The 19,398-nt window shown below is 42.0% G+C and overlaps 4 protein-coding genes across 4 annotated transcripts in view; 3 read left to right on the top strand and 1 right to left on the bottom strand.

Annotated features, from left to right (window-relative positions):
• LOC6571759 (atrial natriuretic peptide receptor 1) overlaps positions 1-2,335 on the top strand; it is a 44,660-nt gene extending 42,325 nt beyond the window's left edge. Inside the window, exon 8 of the mRNA XM_001994165.3 lies at positions 46-2,335. Coding sequence (XP_001994201.2) covers positions 46-1,747 — 1,702 coding nt within the window. The 3' untranslated portion in view covers positions 1,748-2,335. The remainder of the gene's footprint in view (positions 1-45) is intronic.
• An 872-nt stretch (positions 2,336-3,207) lies between these two features.
• Positions 3,208-7,340, top strand: LOC6567334 (ATP-binding cassette sub-family B member 6). The gene is made up of 7 exons (XM_001994164.3): positions 3,208-3,439; positions 3,992-4,298; positions 4,364-4,563; positions 4,632-4,957; positions 5,025-5,429; positions 5,779-6,504; positions 6,625-7,340. Exons 2-7 carry the CDS (start codon positions 4,002-4,004, stop codon positions 7,170-7,172), a joined length of 2,502 nt encoding a protein of 833 aa, XP_001994200.1. The 5' UTR covers positions 3,208-3,439; positions 3,992-4,001; the 3' UTR covers positions 7,173-7,340.
• A 377-nt stretch (positions 7,341-7,717) lies between these two features.
• LOC6567217 lies at positions 7,718-19,344 on the top strand. Its single transcript, XM_001994162.3, has 16 exons — positions 7,718-7,830; positions 8,247-8,446; positions 10,318-10,545; positions 10,609-10,919; positions 10,985-11,646; positions 11,758-12,145; positions 12,217-12,436; positions 12,509-12,743; positions 13,115-13,614; positions 13,678-13,793; positions 13,861-13,987; positions 14,378-14,596; positions 17,510-17,653; positions 17,725-17,904; positions 18,220-18,821; positions 18,882-19,344. Exons 1-16 carry the CDS (start codon positions 7,800-7,802, stop codon positions 19,120-19,122), a joined length of 4,404 nt encoding a protein of 1,467 aa, XP_001994198.1. The 5' UTR covers positions 7,718-7,799; the 3' UTR covers positions 19,123-19,344.
• Positions 14,663-16,568, bottom strand: LOC6567333 (arginine kinase). The gene is made up of 3 exons (XM_001994163.3): positions 16,310-16,568; positions 15,975-16,225; positions 14,663-15,918 (listed from the first exon to the last, which is right to left on the bottom strand). Exons 1-3 carry the CDS (start codon positions 16,316-16,318, stop codon positions 14,808-14,810), a joined length of 1,371 nt encoding a protein of 456 aa, XP_001994199.1. The 5' UTR covers positions 16,319-16,568; the 3' UTR covers positions 14,663-14,807.
• Positions 19,345-19,398: the final 54 nt, after the last annotated feature.

Genomic DNA, 19,398 nt, shown 5'->3' on the forward strand with positions numbered 1-19,398 from the left:
TTGTTAATCCCAAATCCCATATATTCCAATCTTTTGCGCCTACAGAGACAACGAGACTGGAAATATTGTGGACAACCTGCTGAAGCGCATGGAAATGTATGCGAATAATTTGGAGGAGCTTGTCGAGGAGCGCACCCAGGACTATCTCGAGGAGAAGAAAAAGTGCGAGAAGCTGCTCTACCAGTTGCTGCCACAGAGCGTTGCCGCTCAATTGATCAGCGGGCAGCCAGTTGTGGCCGAAACCTTTGACCAGGTGACCATATATTTCAGTGACATCGTTGGTTTCACTGCCATCTCAGCGGAGAGTACTCCGATGCAAGTGGTGCAGTTCCTCAACGATCTCTATACCTGCTTTGACGCGATTGTGGAGAACTTCGATGTTTACAAAGTGGAAACGATTGGCGATGCCTACATGGTCGTCTCCGGCCTGCCCATACGCAATGGCAACAATCATGCTCGGGAGATTGCACGCCTCTCCCTAGCCCTACTGGAGGCTGTGCATAATTTTAGGATCCATCATCGACCCGATGATCGCCTGAAGCTAAGGATTGGCCTGCATACGGGTGCCTGTGTCGCCGGCGTTGTGGGCCAAAAGATGCCACGCTATTGTCTCTTTGGTGACACCGTAAACACAGCCTCGCGCATGGAGTCCAACGGCGAGGCGCTCAAGATTCACATCAGTGAGACGACCAAGAAGGCGCTAGATGAGTTTGGCATCTTTCTAACGACCCGACGAGGTCTGGTGCCCATGAAGGGCAAGGGTGAAATGCTGACATATTGGCTGGAGGGTGAGGTGCCCAAGCCAGATGCCCTAATCTCGCCCAGCAAGCTGATGTTGACGCGACGCTCATCGTTGAAGCAACCCCATCGGCAGGGTCCTCAGCCACATCCCTTGTACAAACAATACTCGGAGCTGGGCAGCATTGTGGCCAATGTGATGCCACCGCCAGTGCCAGCGATAGCGTTACCTGTAGTGGACAAGGAGAAGTCACCCAATCTACGCGTTAAGCGCAAGATTAGCTCCAGCTCACCCAAGCTGAATGGTAACTGCTTCGAGCATAATGAAAAGACTGAAACCAATTACTATTTGGATGCCGGACAACAACAGCAGCAGCAGAATGTTCCATCTGATATCTACAGCAGTCGATCGCTGAGAGGCGTTGAAGTTGGTGGGGATTCAGCAGATGCTGACGGCGACTGCTGGGAGCTGGCCAACTTTCGTTTGCCGTTGAGCGGCATGCTCCGCAATCACAACAGTTGCCTGGCCCCGAGCAATACCCACTCCAATTCTAATTCCAATTTGAGCGGCATACTCCAGCCACAGCCCCAAGTCAGGAGCCGCCAGAGGGCATCGCCCACGATCTCAACGTTGCTGAAGAGCAACACAGACACGGTTAGCGCCAATATTGGGCAGCGTATTAAGTTCGCCGTCTGTGATGAGACTCCATTGCTAAGCAAGCAAGTGCCTGGATTGGCAACGATGGCCAACCCCAATTTGGAGCGGAGTGGGAGCAGCTGCAGCAATCAGAACATTCCAAACCCAAGCAGCGACAATCCATATGGCTATCTAGTCAAGAACTACAAACAGCTGCTCTGCAAGCCCGCAAACGTCTCGAATAGTCATGGACATGGACATGGACATGATCTCTCCTTGGTCGAGGAGTGTCCACGTCTGCCGGTAACTGCACGTGGAGCCGGCTCCAGCAGCACCGTAACGCAGCCGCTATTGGCCAAAATCAACTCGTAGCTGTAAGCATTGAGACTCATATTTGACCCAGGACCCGATCAGGACTGAGGTACCCTTCTCTAGTACCTAGTACTCGGAATGATGCATATTAAATGTACTTGTTTGTGATAATTAGTTTAAATCCAAGTTGAACAATATAGGAGTTAATCATTTGAAATAAATATTTATATTTATGTATTGTCTCAATGCATTCAAATTAATATTTTAAACTGTCTCACATAATTTATATAAAATGTATACGCAAGCTTAAGCAAAAATTCCTTAGAATCAATTTGAAATATGGCAGAGGAAAATAATGAGATTTGCAACAGATAACTGATAGGAATAATTTAGATCACAATTTAAATTTGCATGTGAAATTTGTGCCGTTATTAATTAAGTAGCGAATTTGGCAATGGACTTTTAAAACTCCAACAAATGTAAATATATAATTTAAAGACATCAAATGTAGTTTCTACTTCTGATAGATTCGTCACTGGCGCCTTGAATATTCGTCAGCAAACTCAATGTGAATAAGTTTTAAAATTACGTATACTGTTTTCATATAAATGTAATTCTAAAGTATTAAAAAGAATGGAAAACAAAAAAAAAAAACAGTTTCGTTGAAGAATAAATATTTATTTATTTACATACAATACTTTTGTCGTCGCTTTGTTTTATTACTATTCTAGGATATTTTTATTGCTATATACTTTCTTCCGATCTTATTCGTAATTACTCTTGTAATTCTCACACCAGATAAAATATAAAGTTATACAATACCAACAATTCCAGTTATAAAAATGTTGTCAAGGTGAAAGCTGGAATTCACTTGAATTATCAGCTACCAAATTTAAATTCAGTAAATTTTCGATTGGTTTACTTAACAGTACCATTTCGAGTATAACGTACCATATGGATTCCATCTTAAGCCCAGTTTACTGATCGACGAAAGAGATACAAAAATGTAATGAATTAATTTTCTCGTATTTACAGTGTTTACAAGAATACTTTTTTCTTGAAGATAACAATCATTTTTCATTCATAATTTACTATTTCCATTTAATACACTTGCCGTTTCTATGGTGGTTTGCCGATAACTGCCGTTAAAATATATCAAATATTATTTGACACCGTCGAACAGCTGTTCACAGAATCCACACAGGTCAACTGTAAGTTAAAATATATAATAATATCTTGCGACCTGTTTGACATCTTTCTTTTTGTTATGGAGTGTTTTCATTGTCGATAACTTTTTTTATTTGTAAGCTGTGCTCAAGTGGAAAACCAGCTGATCATGTTAAGGTTTAATACGCAGACCGAAAAACACTCTGGGCGAGCGAAAATTAAGTAGTTCAACCAATTATTCCCACCAAAGCTCATAATTTTTTTCATTTTCACGGGGGCCGTTAAAATGTATTACAGCTGTTTATTTCGCGTGCATGAGCAAAAGCCGAACAGCTGTTCATACAATCCACACAGGTTAACAGTGAGCCAACAGAGTGGACTTCAGTGTTTTTTTCTCAACACACTGACCGCTGTTAAACATTTAGCGAGCTGTTTTACGACGTATTTTTATATGGAGTTTTTCGTGCGCTCAAATTGCTCATCGAGTACCTGAGTACTGGGCTTAATAAACAATTGCTTAAATCGTTTTTTTTGTACAATAGTCAAAAGAAAAAAGAAAAAACGTAGCAGCGAGTGAAAGTAAAGGTAAATGAGCGCTGATTTGTTGTATTATATTAAATATATGAATAAATTTAAATCGAAAAACATTCGAAAGTAAATTGCATAATAAACAATGCAAATTAGCAATAGTGTGGATGAGTTGCAAGTTTTGTTTTGATGTGTTTGGATATCAGTCTAGACAGTACATTTTGTCAAATTGTTGCCGATAATTTCGGTCGGTTTTTTCAATGACACAATATTGTGAAATAGCAACTAGCCGGAAAATAACCACCCATTAAATAAAGTTCTGCGACCAATTATCAAAAAATATATAAAGCATATCTATTCGCTGTTGACAATTTATAAATTGCACTTTATCTAACAAATAGCAGACTTCTTTTAAATTCTGTCACCAGACTGTGCACCCGGCGCTTCTTATCGCATTATAGTTTATACATACAATTATCACAATTTGCACACGCCTTTCCTGTATGCGTGAGTGTGTTTGTGAGTAATTGTCACAAATAGTTTAAGGTCTCAAGCGAACTTTACGTGCATGCACTTAACACATACATTTAAAAATTGAATCAATCGCAGGTCCCGCAATATGTTGTACTGTCCGCCGAACGTGACATTCGATGAGATTTGGACACAGCATGGCATCTCGCACTGTTTTATGGACACCGTGGGACCGGCTGTCTGTGGCGGCTTCCTGCTGCTCTTTGGCAGCATTCAGCTGTTAATGTACCGGAAATATGCCACGCCCACGGATCCAACACAGATCTCCAAGTCGCGATTGTATGCACTGCAAATGTTTCTGCTGCTCCTTGTTCCGGTGTTGGCTCTATTGCGTTTCTTTTTGAACGCTCGCATCTATCCCGATGGGGTCGTCTATGGCTATATGGTGAGTATATTGCCAAAGTATGGACTCTAACCTTCCGGTGACTCATTTCATTTTGTCTATTGCAGATATTCTACACAAGCGTTGTGTGCTTCTCGTATCCATTTTGCATCTGCCTCATAATCAAGGAACGGCATTATCAGTTGCCTTCCGTGCCCACACGTGGGCATGGACTTATTCTATTGCTTTTCTGGACCTTGGCATTGATTAATGAAGCTCTCGCCATTGTTAATATGGATCATGAGGACTGGTGGTTCCGCTTGAAGAAGTATGTCGACATTCTCACTCATTTATTTTGCATAACAAATTAATTTCATCTATTGATGTGCTCCACAGCAACAAGGATGAAATTGAGATGGGCATGTTTGTTTCACGCGCCCTGTGCTCGCTGCTCATCTTTACGCTGGGCTTGAAGGCGCCCGGCATTATGGCGCCATATAATCCGCATCAGCGTCTGGAAAATGAGTCGTCTAACGATTCGACAGGCGGTGTGCCGACGGGCTCTGCTTTCCGCAACGGTTGGCGCAAATTGCGCAAACTATTCCCTTATCTGTGGCCTAAAAAGGATGTCATGCTGCAATTAGCTGTTGTTGTTTGCGTCATGTTGCTTGCCGCCGGTCGCGTTATCAAACTGTTTCTGCCCATTTATCGCAAACTGTTGGGTAGGTCATATTCTAGCAATTGTCATGAGTGCCCTCAATATACTAATCACTCTCTCGCTCCCTTCAGTCGACAGCCTGACCATTGAGCCCATCGAGTTTCGCTGGGACTTTGTGCTGATGTATGTGCTGCTATCGTTTCTACAAGGTGGCGGCACTGGCGGCATGGGCCTCTTCAACAATCTTCGCACTTTCCTCTGGATTCGTGTGCAGCAGTACACGACGCGCGAGATTGAGATTGATCTATTCCGTCATCTGCATCAGCTCTCGCTGCGTTGGCATCTGCAGCGCAAGACGGGCGAGGTGCTGCGCATCATGGATCGCGGCACGGACTCAATTAACAATTTGCTCAACTACATTGTATTCTCCATAACTCCTACCATACTGGATCTGCTTGTGGCTGTCATCTTCTTCATATATGCCTTCAACTGGTGGTTTGGTCTCATTGTGTTCTTAACCATGTTCCTGTATATAGGTAAGTCAACTGGGCACTCAAAAAGAGTTCTCATGCATTGATTATACATATTGTTTTTAATTGTGCTCGAGCAAAAATTACTCAAACACAATGCTGAAATTTCTATAGTCGGCTGAAAATTAGAAGAAGAAAGCAGAAATTAGAAGTATCTGCAATATGAAAATTTAAGAAAATGGTTAAAACTTAAAAACAAATATTTTAAACATGAATTTGTGGGATGACTTAGATAGATTTAGATTTAATAGATTTATCATAAATTAAATTCATTTGATTGTTAGTCAAATGCAAAACTTATTAAATATAATAATAATAACATTGAATCATAATTAAATTAAATATTCTTCCACAGCCTCCACAATCGCCATCACGGAATGGCGTACGCAATACCAAAGACGCATGAATCTGGCGGACAATGAGCAGCGCGCTAGAAGTGTGGACTCGCTGCTGAACTTTGAGACAGTCAAGTACTATGGAGCCGAGGGCTATGAGGTGGACTGTTACCGGGAGGCAATACTCAAGTACCAAAAGGAGGAATTTCTATCGATGGTGACGCTGAATTTGCTCAACACTGCCCAGAATATTATATTGTGTCTGGGATTGTTGGCTGGCTCGATGCTCTGCGTCTATTTGGTGGTACACCATCAGACCTTGACAGTGGGCGACTTTGTGCTCTTCTCCACGTATCTCATGGACTTGTATATGCCACTGAATTGGTTTGGCACCTATTATCGTGCTATACAGAAGAATTTTGTGGACATGGAGAACATGTTTGATCTGCTGCGCGAGGATGAAGAAATTGTTGATGCGCCGGGCTGTGCACCACTGCTTACGGCTGGCGGCAGCATAGAATTCTCGAATGTATCATTTGGCTACTCGCCGGAGAAGTGTGTGCTGCGCAATGTCAACTTTACTGTACCCGCCGGCAAAACAGTGGCCATTGTTGGACCCTCGGGCGCTGGTAAAAGTACTATCATGCGATTACTCTTCCGTTTCTACGATGTACAAACGGGTGCGATATCAATAGATGGCCAGAACATCAAGCTGGTGCAGCAGCAAAGTCTGCGAAAGGCAATTGGTAAGCAAAGAGCATACTAGATAGATATAAATTTAAATTAAAAGAAAAATATTTTATTTTATTTAATATATTTTTCTGAACTGGTTGATTCTCTTATTCTAATCTGCCTATTTTTTGCAGGTGTTGTTCCTCAGGATACGGTGCTGTTCAACAATACCATTTACTACAACATTGAATATGCCAAAATTGGTGCAACGCCTGATTCGGTTTATGAGGCTGCACGCTCAGCGGACATACACGACCGAATTTTGGAATTCCCCGACAGATATGAGACCAAAGTGGGCGAGCGGGGCTTGCGACTGAGTGGCGGCGAGAAGCAGCGTGTGGCCATAGCGCGAACACTGCTCAAGTCACCGATTATAGTGCTGCTGGACGAGGCCACATCGGCGCTGGACACGCACACAGAGCGTAACATTCAAGCGGCATTGGCACGCGTCTGTGCGAATCGTACGACAATTATTGTCGCCCATCGCCTGTCCACAATAATACATGCCGATGAGATTATTGTGCTGCAGGAGGGCAGCATTGTGGAGCGTGGCAGGCACGAGCAGCTGTTGGAGCGTGACGACGGCATCTATGCGGAAATGTGGCAGCAGCAGCTCAAAAATCTAAATGCCGAGCAAAGCTCAACGGAGGACGAAACGGAAGAGCGACCAAAGATGCTTTAGAACGGATCACGGATATAAGGCATAGATCTTAGAAGTAATTTTGATTTCTTTGTTGTTACATGTGATTTGTGGCACTTGTTGTGTATGATGGGTTGCTTTCTTGATTCCTAGTTCTTGTCTACATTATATTGTAATAATAAACGAATAATTCTAATTTTTATAAAATAACGTAAATATGTCGCACTCTCTCTCTCTCTCTCTCTCTCTCGCTGTCTCTTACTTGTAATTGTTACCGTTTGGATTTAAAGAGCGTCCACGACATCTGGCGGCGAAGAGAGCCGCCGCTCTTAGCAATTGCCAGAGATTGTCGCCGCTTATCAGTAAGAACCTCCAGCAAGGCCAGAGCATCGGCTTCGATGCGGAGCCAGCTTCAGTTCGAGTGCGGAACGCGAACTAAGCAGACGTGGAATTCGAAAGGCGTTCTGCGATACGTTGGTGATAAAGAACAAATCGGCGGCTTCTTTGAAAACATTTCTAATTACACTTATAGTTGATATATACTATACATATATTATATAAATATATTATATATACTTATATATTTATATATATATACGTGGGAGATAAGTGTGTCGTGTAAATCGTTATTAGATCGGCATCTTCACGAGAATTTTTTGCAAGTTGATCATGCGGCGACTGAAGTGTTCCGTGTTTGTGTGTATGTAGAAAATAGCAAATAACCTAATTGATAAACCCCAGGGACATATCAAAAATGTATATACTTATTCAGGAGCATGACGTAATGTTTCATTGAATAACAATTCAAACAAAACAAAAACAATAAAAATAAAAATAAAAAAAACACTAGCAATATGTATATATTTAATAATAATATTGATTAAACCGTTTTGCGCTTGATGACCACATAAATAATCTCATACATACATAAATATATATATATACTTGCATATGTACATACATACAAACATACATGCAGACAAGTATATAGACAAAATTCAATTGATAAAGTGTATTGGATGCTGTTGCCCCCGGCACGGGATGTCACAAAGTTTATTGCCACACACAACAATTTCTTGTTGAATGCAAATGCTCAACACCATTTTCAATTTTCAGTTCTATTTTTGGTAATCGATGTCGGTCGTTCATTCAACATAATTGGAATCAATAAGCAAATGCTCTACGAATATGTGGGCAATGTTCTCGTTGGCTCCAAGCCCCAGGACGAAGGACTCCCAGCACCACCAACCACAGGTTGGATTGTTCGCGGCAAACTAACCCTCCAGCGTCAGAGTGAACTTGTCATGGCCGCTGCGGTAAGTCAACCCAAAAAGGATTTACATAAGTTATCTGTGTTTTGGATATCTCTTCAAATATCTACCAAAACGGCATTAGAATAAATATATAGAAACTTTTGCCTAGATAGAAACTTGCTATTGAAAACAAAATAGGGTCTCAGGTAATTTGATAATTATAGTCACTTCATGTTTGTAGGTAGAACAAGTTAATGTGCATTAGATAAAATATATAAATGTATAAAAATGCTTATCAAGAGATAACTATAAATATTGAATTTTTGGATTAATTTCTGTATTGAATATAATTATATACTATCAATCTATAGTTTAAAAAGAGCTGTCTACTAAGAATATATTATATATATATATATATATATATATTTAATATACATAATATACATGAATTATTATTGGCTTTGAACAGAGATTCGCAAATTGAAATGTTTTTTTTTTTTCTAAAGTAGAAAAATTTGGTTTATTTTTTGTGATTCCCTTCTACACAAACACATATATGCCAATACTAGAACAGAATTTTAATCATAATTTCATTTTTGCAAAATATTTGTTTGTGTTTACAAAATAAGAATAGGGTATTTGTTCCAAATATAAATGTGTATTTCTATATGTATATGTAATCAATTGAATAAAACTAGAGAATAAAATAGAAAATTGATTGATTTCATGATCAATTTGTATTCAATTCAATCAAGTGCGAATACATTGCATGATTGGCCGGCGAGTCCCCTTTTTCCTGACCAGCAGTCTCAAGCTCAAGTTTTTGCAGACACTTTGCAAAAGAATTCGCAGATGAATTAAAAACAATTTAACCTTTCGCCAGTCTCCCAGTGCACAATGAACTCAACTCGACTGTGAACTTCTTTCATTGAAAGCGCAACAGATAATATATATACATATATATATATATATACGATGCTACCAGTATATACATATATATAATGTAGTACATTATATACGCGAAGCAATCAGCTTAGATTGTTTTGACTGTGGAAGTAGTGGTGGTGCTGGTGGTGCTACAGCTAGTGGTGCTGTCGTTGATGGGGATCATAAAGCGGCGCTATGCTTATCAATGGACCTAACACTTAGACATCTGTTTGCCATATGTAACATGGCTCATGATTCGCCTCGCTCTTCCCGCGCCGAGGCTGACTAATATTTTGTATTAAGATAAACGCAGCCCAGACAGCTGAGCGGCTACAGATTACAGTGTCTCCGGGATTTCCCGACACGCACAGATACATGCAAATAAACAGAGACAAAAATCAAACAACTACGAAGTATTTTCTAATCAATACTTACGATGTCAATCTTGATAGTCTACTTAGATTGATTTTTATAAGGTCAAGTATATTGATCTTACATAAAATACGATTAATAAATTAAATATTTGCGTACTTAAAAAGGGAGTATCTTAATATTTAGTACTTATAAAAATATATAAATAATAGAATAGCTGAACTCTTTTTATAATTTAAAGGTGGTTTTTTTATTTTATAACAAAATAAAATACATTTAAATAACAAATATTTGTATAAAATACAAGTTTATGAACTATTCAACCAATAAATAGAAAATAGATTATTTTGAATCATTGCATTTGACTTTAAATTAAGTAAAAACGTTTTTATGTAGATGACTTTCTCTGGCACTGACCAGTCCTCAGCAGCAGAAATATCTCAAATATATCAGAGCTCTCGGATATTCATTGCACCTATGTAAATAATTGGGATTTCAATTGAAATTCGATTTTTGCTGCAATTTGCATTACATTTTGCTGTTTCAATCTCAAATATTTAAAATTAATTAAATTAATGAATGAATATATAATGATCTTTAGTTAAATACTTGTCGTCTCTTTCATCGTCATTTAGCTGGTCATAGACGATGTAACGCTCAATAATTCGGGTGACAAGTATACGCAGAACAAGGAAATGTATCCGCCGTACAAACCCTTTAAGATTATACTCACGAGAAATGGCTTAATATCGCATGTGGTGTTCAAGGAGGGTGATCCCATTTGGTCGATGAACTTCAAGCGTGCCATTGCCGGCACACTGCAATTTCAAATCAAGTCCAGCGGCGCCTTTGTCGTCAATGAGGTGAGTGATCCACAAAATCCAAAAACAAAAGTGCAATATTGCAGCAGCTACATATTGATTTAGACGGGCATCCACGGCGAATGCCAGACGGAGTACTTTGTGTCCAACAAGACCAACTATATATCCATACGGAAGACGCCTGAACTGAAGACCTGTAAGCCGTACTCGGAGGCGGTGCACGTGACCCGCAGCAATGTGCACCCGAACACGTGTGAGTTTGATCACCAGAAGAGTGTCATCATTGGCAATGAGGCCATCTACGGCATATTGCCGCACAATGAAACCGGCTACTTTCTGAGCATGGCGCATGCCAAGGGCACCACACTGATTCACACCTTCGAGTCGACGGGTGAGGCGCAATACATTAACTCGGAGTAAGTTGAACTACTGTGCGTATTAGCCAAGAAAATCCCCTTAAGTATCGCAAATCTTTTTGCAGACTGCTGCTGAATTTTCAAAAGGAAACACGAATTGATAACCCCATTGATATTGAGACCTCGATGTCGCCAGAGGTGTCGAATTTGCTGTTGCAACCGTTGGAAATGAATGATCCCACCGGCGGACGCAATCCACAGCAGCAGGAGACTCTGATCTCTGCCGCAGCTGGACTGCTGGACAGCTTGGCCGAGGCACTGGAGAGCACAGACTTTAAATTCAATGAGCCCTACGACTCGAGGCTGTCCGATGCGATAAGGCTGCTGAGTGAAATGGATTTTGAGTCGCTGAAGAAACTCTACACAGATGTGGACATCGGCACTTCGTACAGACAGGAGACGATACGCAAAATCTTTCATGAGATCATTCCACGTATTGGCACCAAAGCCTCAGTATTCTTAACTCGCCACCTGGTCGTGGAGAAGTCCATCAAATCACAAATTGCTGTCCAGCTGCTCATTCCAATGCCATTTCACATATTCGAGCTGTCTGCGGAGCTGGTGAAGGAGTGCGAGGATTTCCTCAGCATCGGACCCGATCGTCCCGATGTGCGGCAGGCAGCGATCCTAAGCTTTGCCACCCTCGTCTACAACGTCTATGTGGCAAATGGCATTGACAAGGATCAGTTTGAGGAATACGTGCAAAAGTATTTCAATATGTATTTGAGTAAGTGCTGACAAATCTACAGAAATTGCCGAGCATCTTGCTCTATTCCAAGGAATTCGTTCGTCTAAAAGGGAATTCTAACTTTATGACATATTTTCAACTCTTTTGCAGACGATCGTGACTACGAGCAGAAAATGTTGTTCCTGCAGGGACTCAGCAATTTGCAGATGGGCAATGTGGCCAATTATCTGGAGCCCATTGTGCAGGAGGGCGACAATGAGGATCTCAGATTTATGGCTGCCTGGACAACGCTGGCATTGGCCCACAAGCGGCCCGAGCGCATCTACGAGATCTACTGGCCCATCTTTGAGTCCCGCAATGCCAGTCTGGAGCTACGCGTTGCCGCCGTCACCTTGCTTCTAATCTCGAATCCGACTGCGGCGCGTCTGATCAGCATTCATCGGATTATACAGAGCGAGACAGATCCTCACTTGATCAACTATTATCGCACAACAGTCACAAGCATATCGGAGACGACATATCCATGCTACCAGCAGCTGTAAGTGATCAATAATGATTATTGGATTATCATTGCCACTTTCTGATTACATAAACATATTCATTGTTTAGTCGTCGCCTGCTTTCCTATATGCATCGCCATCTGCCCCAGAAGCCAGAGCCGCGCTATTGGGTCACCGGCAATTACATATTCGATTATCGTGACTCCAAGTTCGGCATTGGGGCCATGCTGCAGACCTTCCTTGTCGGTGATCCCAAGTCCGACATGCCCGTGGTGGCATTTTTCAAATTTGACTCAGAGGCCCTCGGCAAATTTACGGGTCAGCTTGCGGTGCGTTTGCCAACAAACTTATCCTAGTCATTTTGATTTTAATTTGTTTATTGGATAATTGGCCTCTTGCAGCTGTACATCAAGGCACGCGGTCTGCCCGATGCCATTTGGCAGACGCTGCAGTCCAAGGTCAATGGCAACGAGCCCTTCACATTGAAGAGCATTAAGACCCTGCTGTCCATGCTCCAGGCTCCCATTCTCAACTCAAAGAACCTGCACTTTGAGTTCATACTGCAAATGGAGGGCAAAACGGTGCTTTCCTACTACCTAAATCAACGCATGTTCCAGCAGCTGACCTATGATAATAGTGAGTATGACTGATTGATGAATAGATGATTAAGTCCCAAAGTTGGACTTAAAAACTAGAAAATGCCTTGCTATTTATATATTATATTTTATTATAAACGGCATTAAATTAAGCAATTAATCTGTAGTAAAGACAATCTCAAAATGTATTTAAAACTAATAGATGATTTATTGTGATTTGAGCTATAAGATGAAAGTAAGAAATTTATCTGGGACCTATTTAAAAACAGATAGTTTGAAATTGTATTTGTCTGCCAATTCCAGTTATCTATCTTTATATATCTAGTCAAATTACTAGTTGCTAATTCCTTCTAATATACCATATATATCTTTATACATATCTAATCAAATTTCGTTCTATTGCCTGAATAGTTTTGGGTCGTATACAACTGCTGATCCGCACTGATAGCCACATTAATATGCAGACAGTGCGCTGGCCCTTCATGAACAAATACTCGGTGCCCACGGTGCTGGGCACCTCCTCCGATGTGCTGCTGCAGACAACGGTGCTGACATCGCTGCGTGGCAACATAACGGAACATCGAACGCCGCCGAGCACGAAGCACACACTGGAGATCGATGCACGCTACTCGTCGTATGCCTCGGTGCGCAGTCGCAGCTACAACCCGTTCCTCAATCTGGACCATGAGATCAATCGGGAGCAGGGCTTCCTCATCTACATACCGTTCAGCAGTGAGCTGACCCTAAATGAGAGTGGCTGGTGTCCTCGCTTCACCTTCACTCGTCCCCAGAATCTGACAAGTGGCTTGTCATTCAAGTCACGAGCGGTGACCACAACCCGTGGTCTGATGACAAAAACACCAGCGGCACCCTATGAGGAGATAATGTACCCAGATCCTGGCAACGAAGTGGTATAAATTGAATTCAAGCGAGCCATTCGAAATGCTTTAAGTATTCCCCTTTTCCTCATGCAGTTCCAGCCGTTTAGCTATGCCATTCCAGACTTGGGCGTCAAACTGAAGCTCAACATCAATCTGAATGAGATAATCAAATTTCGGGGCATGCTGCTCAAGTCCGAGTTCATAGAGAAGTAAACCCCAACCACAAAACAATGCTTTGTAATTCGCATATCTAACTCACATTCCAATCTTTTGCAGTGGCTTCTCTCGCAGCATGGTCGTCAGTCTGATGATGTACATCTTTGGCTTCACTCAACTGAGCTCCATTCACTTGGGTCATGATCGAAACTTTACCTTGCTGATCTACAATGAGAATGCTACACGGGTAAGCCTAACATAAATCTTAGTTTGCTTCAAATGCAATCGAATTGAAGACGAGCAAATCAGTGGTTGATAACATAAAGTATATTTTCATTGAGAAACAATTTTGTCATAGATATACAAATGAGTACATGAGTATATTTTGAGCATGATATTTCCATTTTATTTGGAAAATTCACAATTCACAGATGTTATCTAGATATATAATATTCCATCATAAATTCGGCTTAAGATTAACATGTTTGAGCAAAAAGAAAACTTTGACCAGATGTTTATCGCCTTAGCGAAAACTAGTTTTGCTTTCTTTTACGTTGGGTATCCCTATTCGATTGATTAATCTGTCGTACATCGCCAAGAGAATACCCCTATTGAAAGCATGATCAATTGTTTTCAGATTGATGGCAACATATTCGTTGAGGACGTACTTAAGACATCGGAATTGAAGGGCAAGAAGATCGGCTTTACAATGGAGCATGCGGATGAGACACAGAATTTGGAAGCGATGCACAAATGGAATGTCCTATTGGATGTGCAGACGTCAACCAAGTCCAACTGGTTCAAGGTTACCGGCAAGGTGCAGCGCAACTCCAAAGATGACCAGGATGATTGGAAGGTGAGCGTTTCTTTGAGACAGTTAGCAGCTGAGGGAAGTGATTTATTTCAAAAGGGGGCTAAACTATATTAAGCCCAGATTTTATTTAATTTTTATTTAACATTAATCCGTTTTTGGGGGGTTGGACATGACTTGGAAATTCACTTGTGTACATCATGCACATACATTTATGCCCCGGATTTGGTCTATATAGGTTTTTGATATTTTGTCTTTAGCCCTCCTGTCCAGCTATCTCTAGTTCCTCCTCGGCATTGATAAGCGCTACAATGCCATCCTGCAGCGATTTGACCAGCTCGAATTCGGTGAAGCCTAAGCGGCGCCTGTTCGATATATCCATGATGCCATCCTCGATGACGGTGTGCTCGCCGCCAGTGCCGCGTATCTGCAGGGACAGCTCATCGGCCATTGTCTTCAGTCGGTCCTCGCTCTTGCTGAGCAGGGGCAGACGGATGTGGACCGAGGCGCGCAGTGTGGTGCCCAGATTGGTGGGACAGGCGCTCAGATTGCCATAGCTGGCATGGCGCGCAAACGTTAGATTCTTCTCGAGCTCCTGAATGCCGGTGACGAGACGCTGATAGACATCACCCAAATCGCCGCACTGTGCCATCGATATGATCCGCAAATGGTCCTCTTCGTTAACCCAAATCAAAAATGTCTCTGCGGGATTATGGTAGACACCGCGTCCGGTGGGCCAAAAGCGATAGCAACCAGCTGTCTGCAGATATGGATCCCCACGCTGGAACAGTATATGTCGCTTGACCATCTCCTGTTGGGTTTCGGTATCGATTTCGGCCAGGGTTAGATAGGTGCCAATGAGCTCCCCATCCATTGTTTCCGTTGCGGCGCGCACCTTCTCCTCCACCTCGATGAGCTGCTTCTCCGTCAGCTTGGGAAAGAAGGGCAATCCTTCGATGTTGCGTGCAATCCGTATACGTGCCGACAATATATATTTGCGTTCCGCATCCAGATTCTCGATCTCGTCGACATTGCCCCAATCGATGTCCTTTTGCAGCACATCGCTGTCGTTCTCCTCCTGGCCATGGTACTCCTTGATGATCGGATCGAATAGCTTGCCGAACACATCGTACGACTCTGGATCTGCCGCATAGATGCCCACATGCGAGTCATGGTGCTCGAAACCAGATACGGCACAATCATACAGATAGGCATCCACTGGCGATGCAGTGGTCACCAGCATATACTCCTCGAGCAGCTCGGGTGTTAGATATTTACGCAACAGAGAACCGACATTCTCCTCGTCGTCCATGAGTGATTTGTAGCCAGCCATGGTGAGCTCCTGGTATTCCTCCGGTGATTTCTTGCTGTAAAAAGGAGAAGCCAGAAATGAGTATTCCCTCGTTCCGTTCTCAGTACTTACATTTGTCCACGCAAGCGCTCCAATTCCTGTTCCAATCGAACTATGGTTGTCTTGGCCTCCTCCAGATCATTCTTCATCAGATCATATTGAGCATCGTCCGGGCAGCTTTCGCACATGAATTTGCGCACAAACCGAATGGCATCTTCGGGCTTGTTCTGCTCCTCGTATAGCTTGATGAGCGCCTTGCTGAGTGCATCAATGACACCGGCACGCTCCAGGTACTTGCGATATTGCACACGTTTTGATTCAATCTGGCAGGTGGTGGAGTAGAGTCAAATCAATTACAGACCTTTCCCCTTTTATTTGGCGATATTCCCCTCCCATACAAGCCTTACCGATGTCATTTTTAATCTGTCGAACCGAATTCAAGTAAACCAAAATTTATAAACGCAAAATTAGTTGAATGCTTGAAATCAAAATGTCCACAAGCTGACAAACGGCTGGCAGGAACAGACACGGGAGCCTTCAGATTTTTTAAATGTTTTTTTTTTATTCACAAAAAAAAAGAAAGAAACAAAATTGAATTTTATGCTGAATTTACGATTTGAGAAATGCGTCTGAAACGTATTGTAGCTGACTGCTTTCTAAATAAACCGCCTGCCCGCTACATATTGATCAAACTGACTACGTTTAACGCAAAGCCTGCCTGCGTCCCCTGCCTGCCCCCGAAATATGAATGTGGGACAGCAATTGTGGCAGGCAGACTGAGCTCGTATTCCCCTGCCGTATTGTATTGTTGTATAATAAAGTGGCACGGAGACAGACAACGCATACAGACAGACAGCCTGAAGTACACATGCAGTGTGTGGCAGAGCCGTCGACAGACAGCCAGGATATGTGCAGGCTAATCGTTGCCGCAGTTGTTGTGGTTGTCGCATGCCCCACTGTTTTGTCATGGTAATCGGAGCCGCCACCCTCGCCTCGCATAACTGAAAGCAACCAAAACAAGTGCCTCCAACAACGTTACTTAACACACAAACACACAACAATACAATACATATAGGAATATGAATAGTTGCAACAAGGTAAAAAAAATTTTTTCCTTATTGTTAACAGCTTTGTTCTTGAACAAAAAATAGGAAATAACTTTAAACATAGGAATAACAAAACAAAACAAGATCTTAAGTCGAGTTCAATATTTTAGAATTTGTGTACAAAATAGAAATATACATTGACATCATAGCAAATATACTTGAATTGAATCCCAGTCTAGCTTTAAGTTTTCCAAAGAAGAATTTTTAAAATTTCAGAAAGAGTTTTCTAATTCTTATTTTACTAAATAAAAGCTTTGAAAACTGTTAAACATTGAAGCAAAAACACCTGAATTCTTCTATATATATCGAATTAATTACTGTTTACTACTTGACAAATCGCTGGTGCTATTTATGTGACCAGCAGTGTATTCGTATAAAGTGTATATGTATACAGGGTGCAGGTGCTGTCTAAGGAGAACACTTGGCGCGCGTCACTGACAGCCACTTGGAACCGACTTTGCCAACTTTTGAGCTCACTTTCTGTTGTGCTGTCTATTGCAGGCCTGCTCCAAGTTAACCTACGAACCGCTTGTCTTCACCAAACGCCCACACACCCTCAATGGCTATGTGGTCTTTGGCCTGGCTGCCGAAGACGGCGAATGCCCGGACACCGGCTCCAAGGTGCAGTTTGCGGCACGCGCAGGCGTAAGTACTACATAAGTTGCAACAATCTGTATATAGGTTAAAGCTATATATGCCATACATATAAATTACAGCCGTCGGAACATGCAAGGGCCTTCCTTCGCTCGGATAAGACATCGCTCACTGACACCGACTTCTGTCCAAAGGAGGTGCTCAAGTTTTCGCCCATTCCCACATCGAAGTATTGCAAGCGCAGCAACTTTGAGAATTTCACATCTATAACGCAATATGACATGGATCTGAAGTTTACCAATGTAAGTTAATTATTTAAATAAAAGGTTAAGTTGTTTTTTGTGTTCTTTAATATTTGATACACTATTTATATGATTGGTGATTGAATGAATGACATTTCTTTTTAGTATTGCAGTTCGGGAATTGAAAATCTCTTTATATAGTTACATGAATTAAATTTAGAACCGATTCTTGCCATGAAATTTAATATTTAAGATACAGTAGTCGAATGCAAGTAGTCCTCAAACAAACCTTGCCGAATTCTTATCAATAGAATTAATTAAAGTCCCACATCTTCTTCCATATTTGCACATTCTAAAATAATTTATTTATTTTAGATGCCCGCCTGGTTTGAGCTGTGGTCCACGCGTCTTGATCACTTGGTATCTGCTCTGTCCACCGATAAGGTGGATAGCCTGCACATGAATGAGCAGATTAATATTTCGATACACACGCCGCATGATCAATTCTGGCGGACTGTCGAGGTGAATGGAGTCCTCTGGCGTTTCTATCACATACCCTTTTTGTATAAGCTGGACTCCAAGTTTGATGCATCACACGAATTGAGTTACGATTCGGGCTTTCGGCGTTCATGTTCGGTGATCAATGGCATGATCAATTCGTTCGATGATTATCTAATTAATCTGGGCGAGATTGCCGCCCAGCCGGATTGTCTGACGCTGCTGGTGGCCGATTGTTCGCCACAGCCTCAAATGGCTGTGTTCCTAACACCCTCGCCGAGTGGCCAGAGTCTGGCCAGCAATTACGGACTACGCGTTCACATTGGCCAAAACTATTTCAATTTCCGATCGCGTGCCGGCAACAGCAATCAGCTGGACGAGGAGCCCGTCTTCATCTATGTGAATCAAGCGCAGACGCCGCATGATGTGCGCCTCAAGCCGTATCAATGGCCCATCGACGCCACTGACTATGCCTTCCGGTAAGTATCGATGCGCTGAAAGCTATTTTACAGATTAATTAATAATCATGCCGGTTGCAGCGTGGAGCTCAACGAGCAAAATCTCCTGATCATCGAGTGCACCAAATTGGGCGCCACCATTCAGTTTGACATGTACAACATCTTCAATTTCGAGATCTATGGCGTCTACAAGCATCAGATGTGCGGCCTGTGCAGCAAGCCCCTCAATCGCATGCACAACTACACGCTCTGCGAACTGGATGCGAGCGCGACGCCGACACCGACGCCTGCTGAGAATGTATCTGAAGTAGTTGTATCTTAGGGATGATGATGTTTATACAAGTATGCAAGTGACGAACTCGAAAATGTAGCTCAAATAAATGTACAGCTCAGCGCTCTGAACAAAACTAATTTAATAATACTCTTAACAGAAGCCAAAAAATAACTAAAAAGTGATTGGTTTAAAATTTGAAATCAATTTCATAAACATTGCCACTTCAAAAATTAAGCATTAGGCTACTTATTAAAACAATTTGCAAAACGACTTATTGTTATGTTCATTTATTTAAAGCAATGTGTTGAATTTGAAAAACATATA

Source organism: Drosophila grimshawi, unplaced genomic scaffold (assembly GCF_018153295.1).
Source record: "Drosophila grimshawi isolate 15287-2541.00 unplaced genomic scaffold, ASM1815329v1 contig_311, whole genome shotgun sequence".
NCBI classification, from domain to species: Eukaryota; Metazoa; Arthropoda; class Insecta; order Diptera; family Drosophilidae; genus Drosophila; species Drosophila grimshawi.

Bases quoted from the DNA above. Each gene is read 5' to 3' on its own strand.
- LOC6567334 (XM_001994164.3), top strand. From the start codon at position 4,002: ATGTTGTACTGTCCGCCGAACGTGACATTCGATGAGATTTGGACACAG. The intron at 4,299-4,363 runs GTGAGTATATTG...TGTCTATTGCAG, and splicing joins GGGTCGTCTATGGCTATATG to ATATTCTACACAAGCGTTGT. The intron at 4,958-5,024 runs GTAGGTCATATT...CGCTCCCTTCAG, and splicing joins CATTTATCGCAAACTGTTGG to TCGACAGCCTGACCATTGAG.
- LOC6567217 (XM_001994162.3), top strand. From the start codon at position 7,800: ATGCGGCGACTGAAGTGTTCCGTGTTTGTGT. The intron at 8,447-10,317 runs GTAAGTCAACCC...ATCGTCATTTAG, and splicing joins AACTTGTCATGGCCGCTGCG to CTGGTCATAGACGATGTAAC. The intron at 18,822-18,881 runs GTAAGTATCGAT...TGCCGGTTGCAG, and splicing joins GCCACTGACTATGCCTTCCG to CGTGGAGCTCAACGAGCAAA.
- LOC6567333 (XM_001994163.3), bottom strand. The intron at 15,919-15,974 runs GTAAGTACTGAG...TCCTTTTTACAG, and splicing joins GAGCGCTTGCGTGGACAAAT to CAAGAAATCACCGGAGGAAT.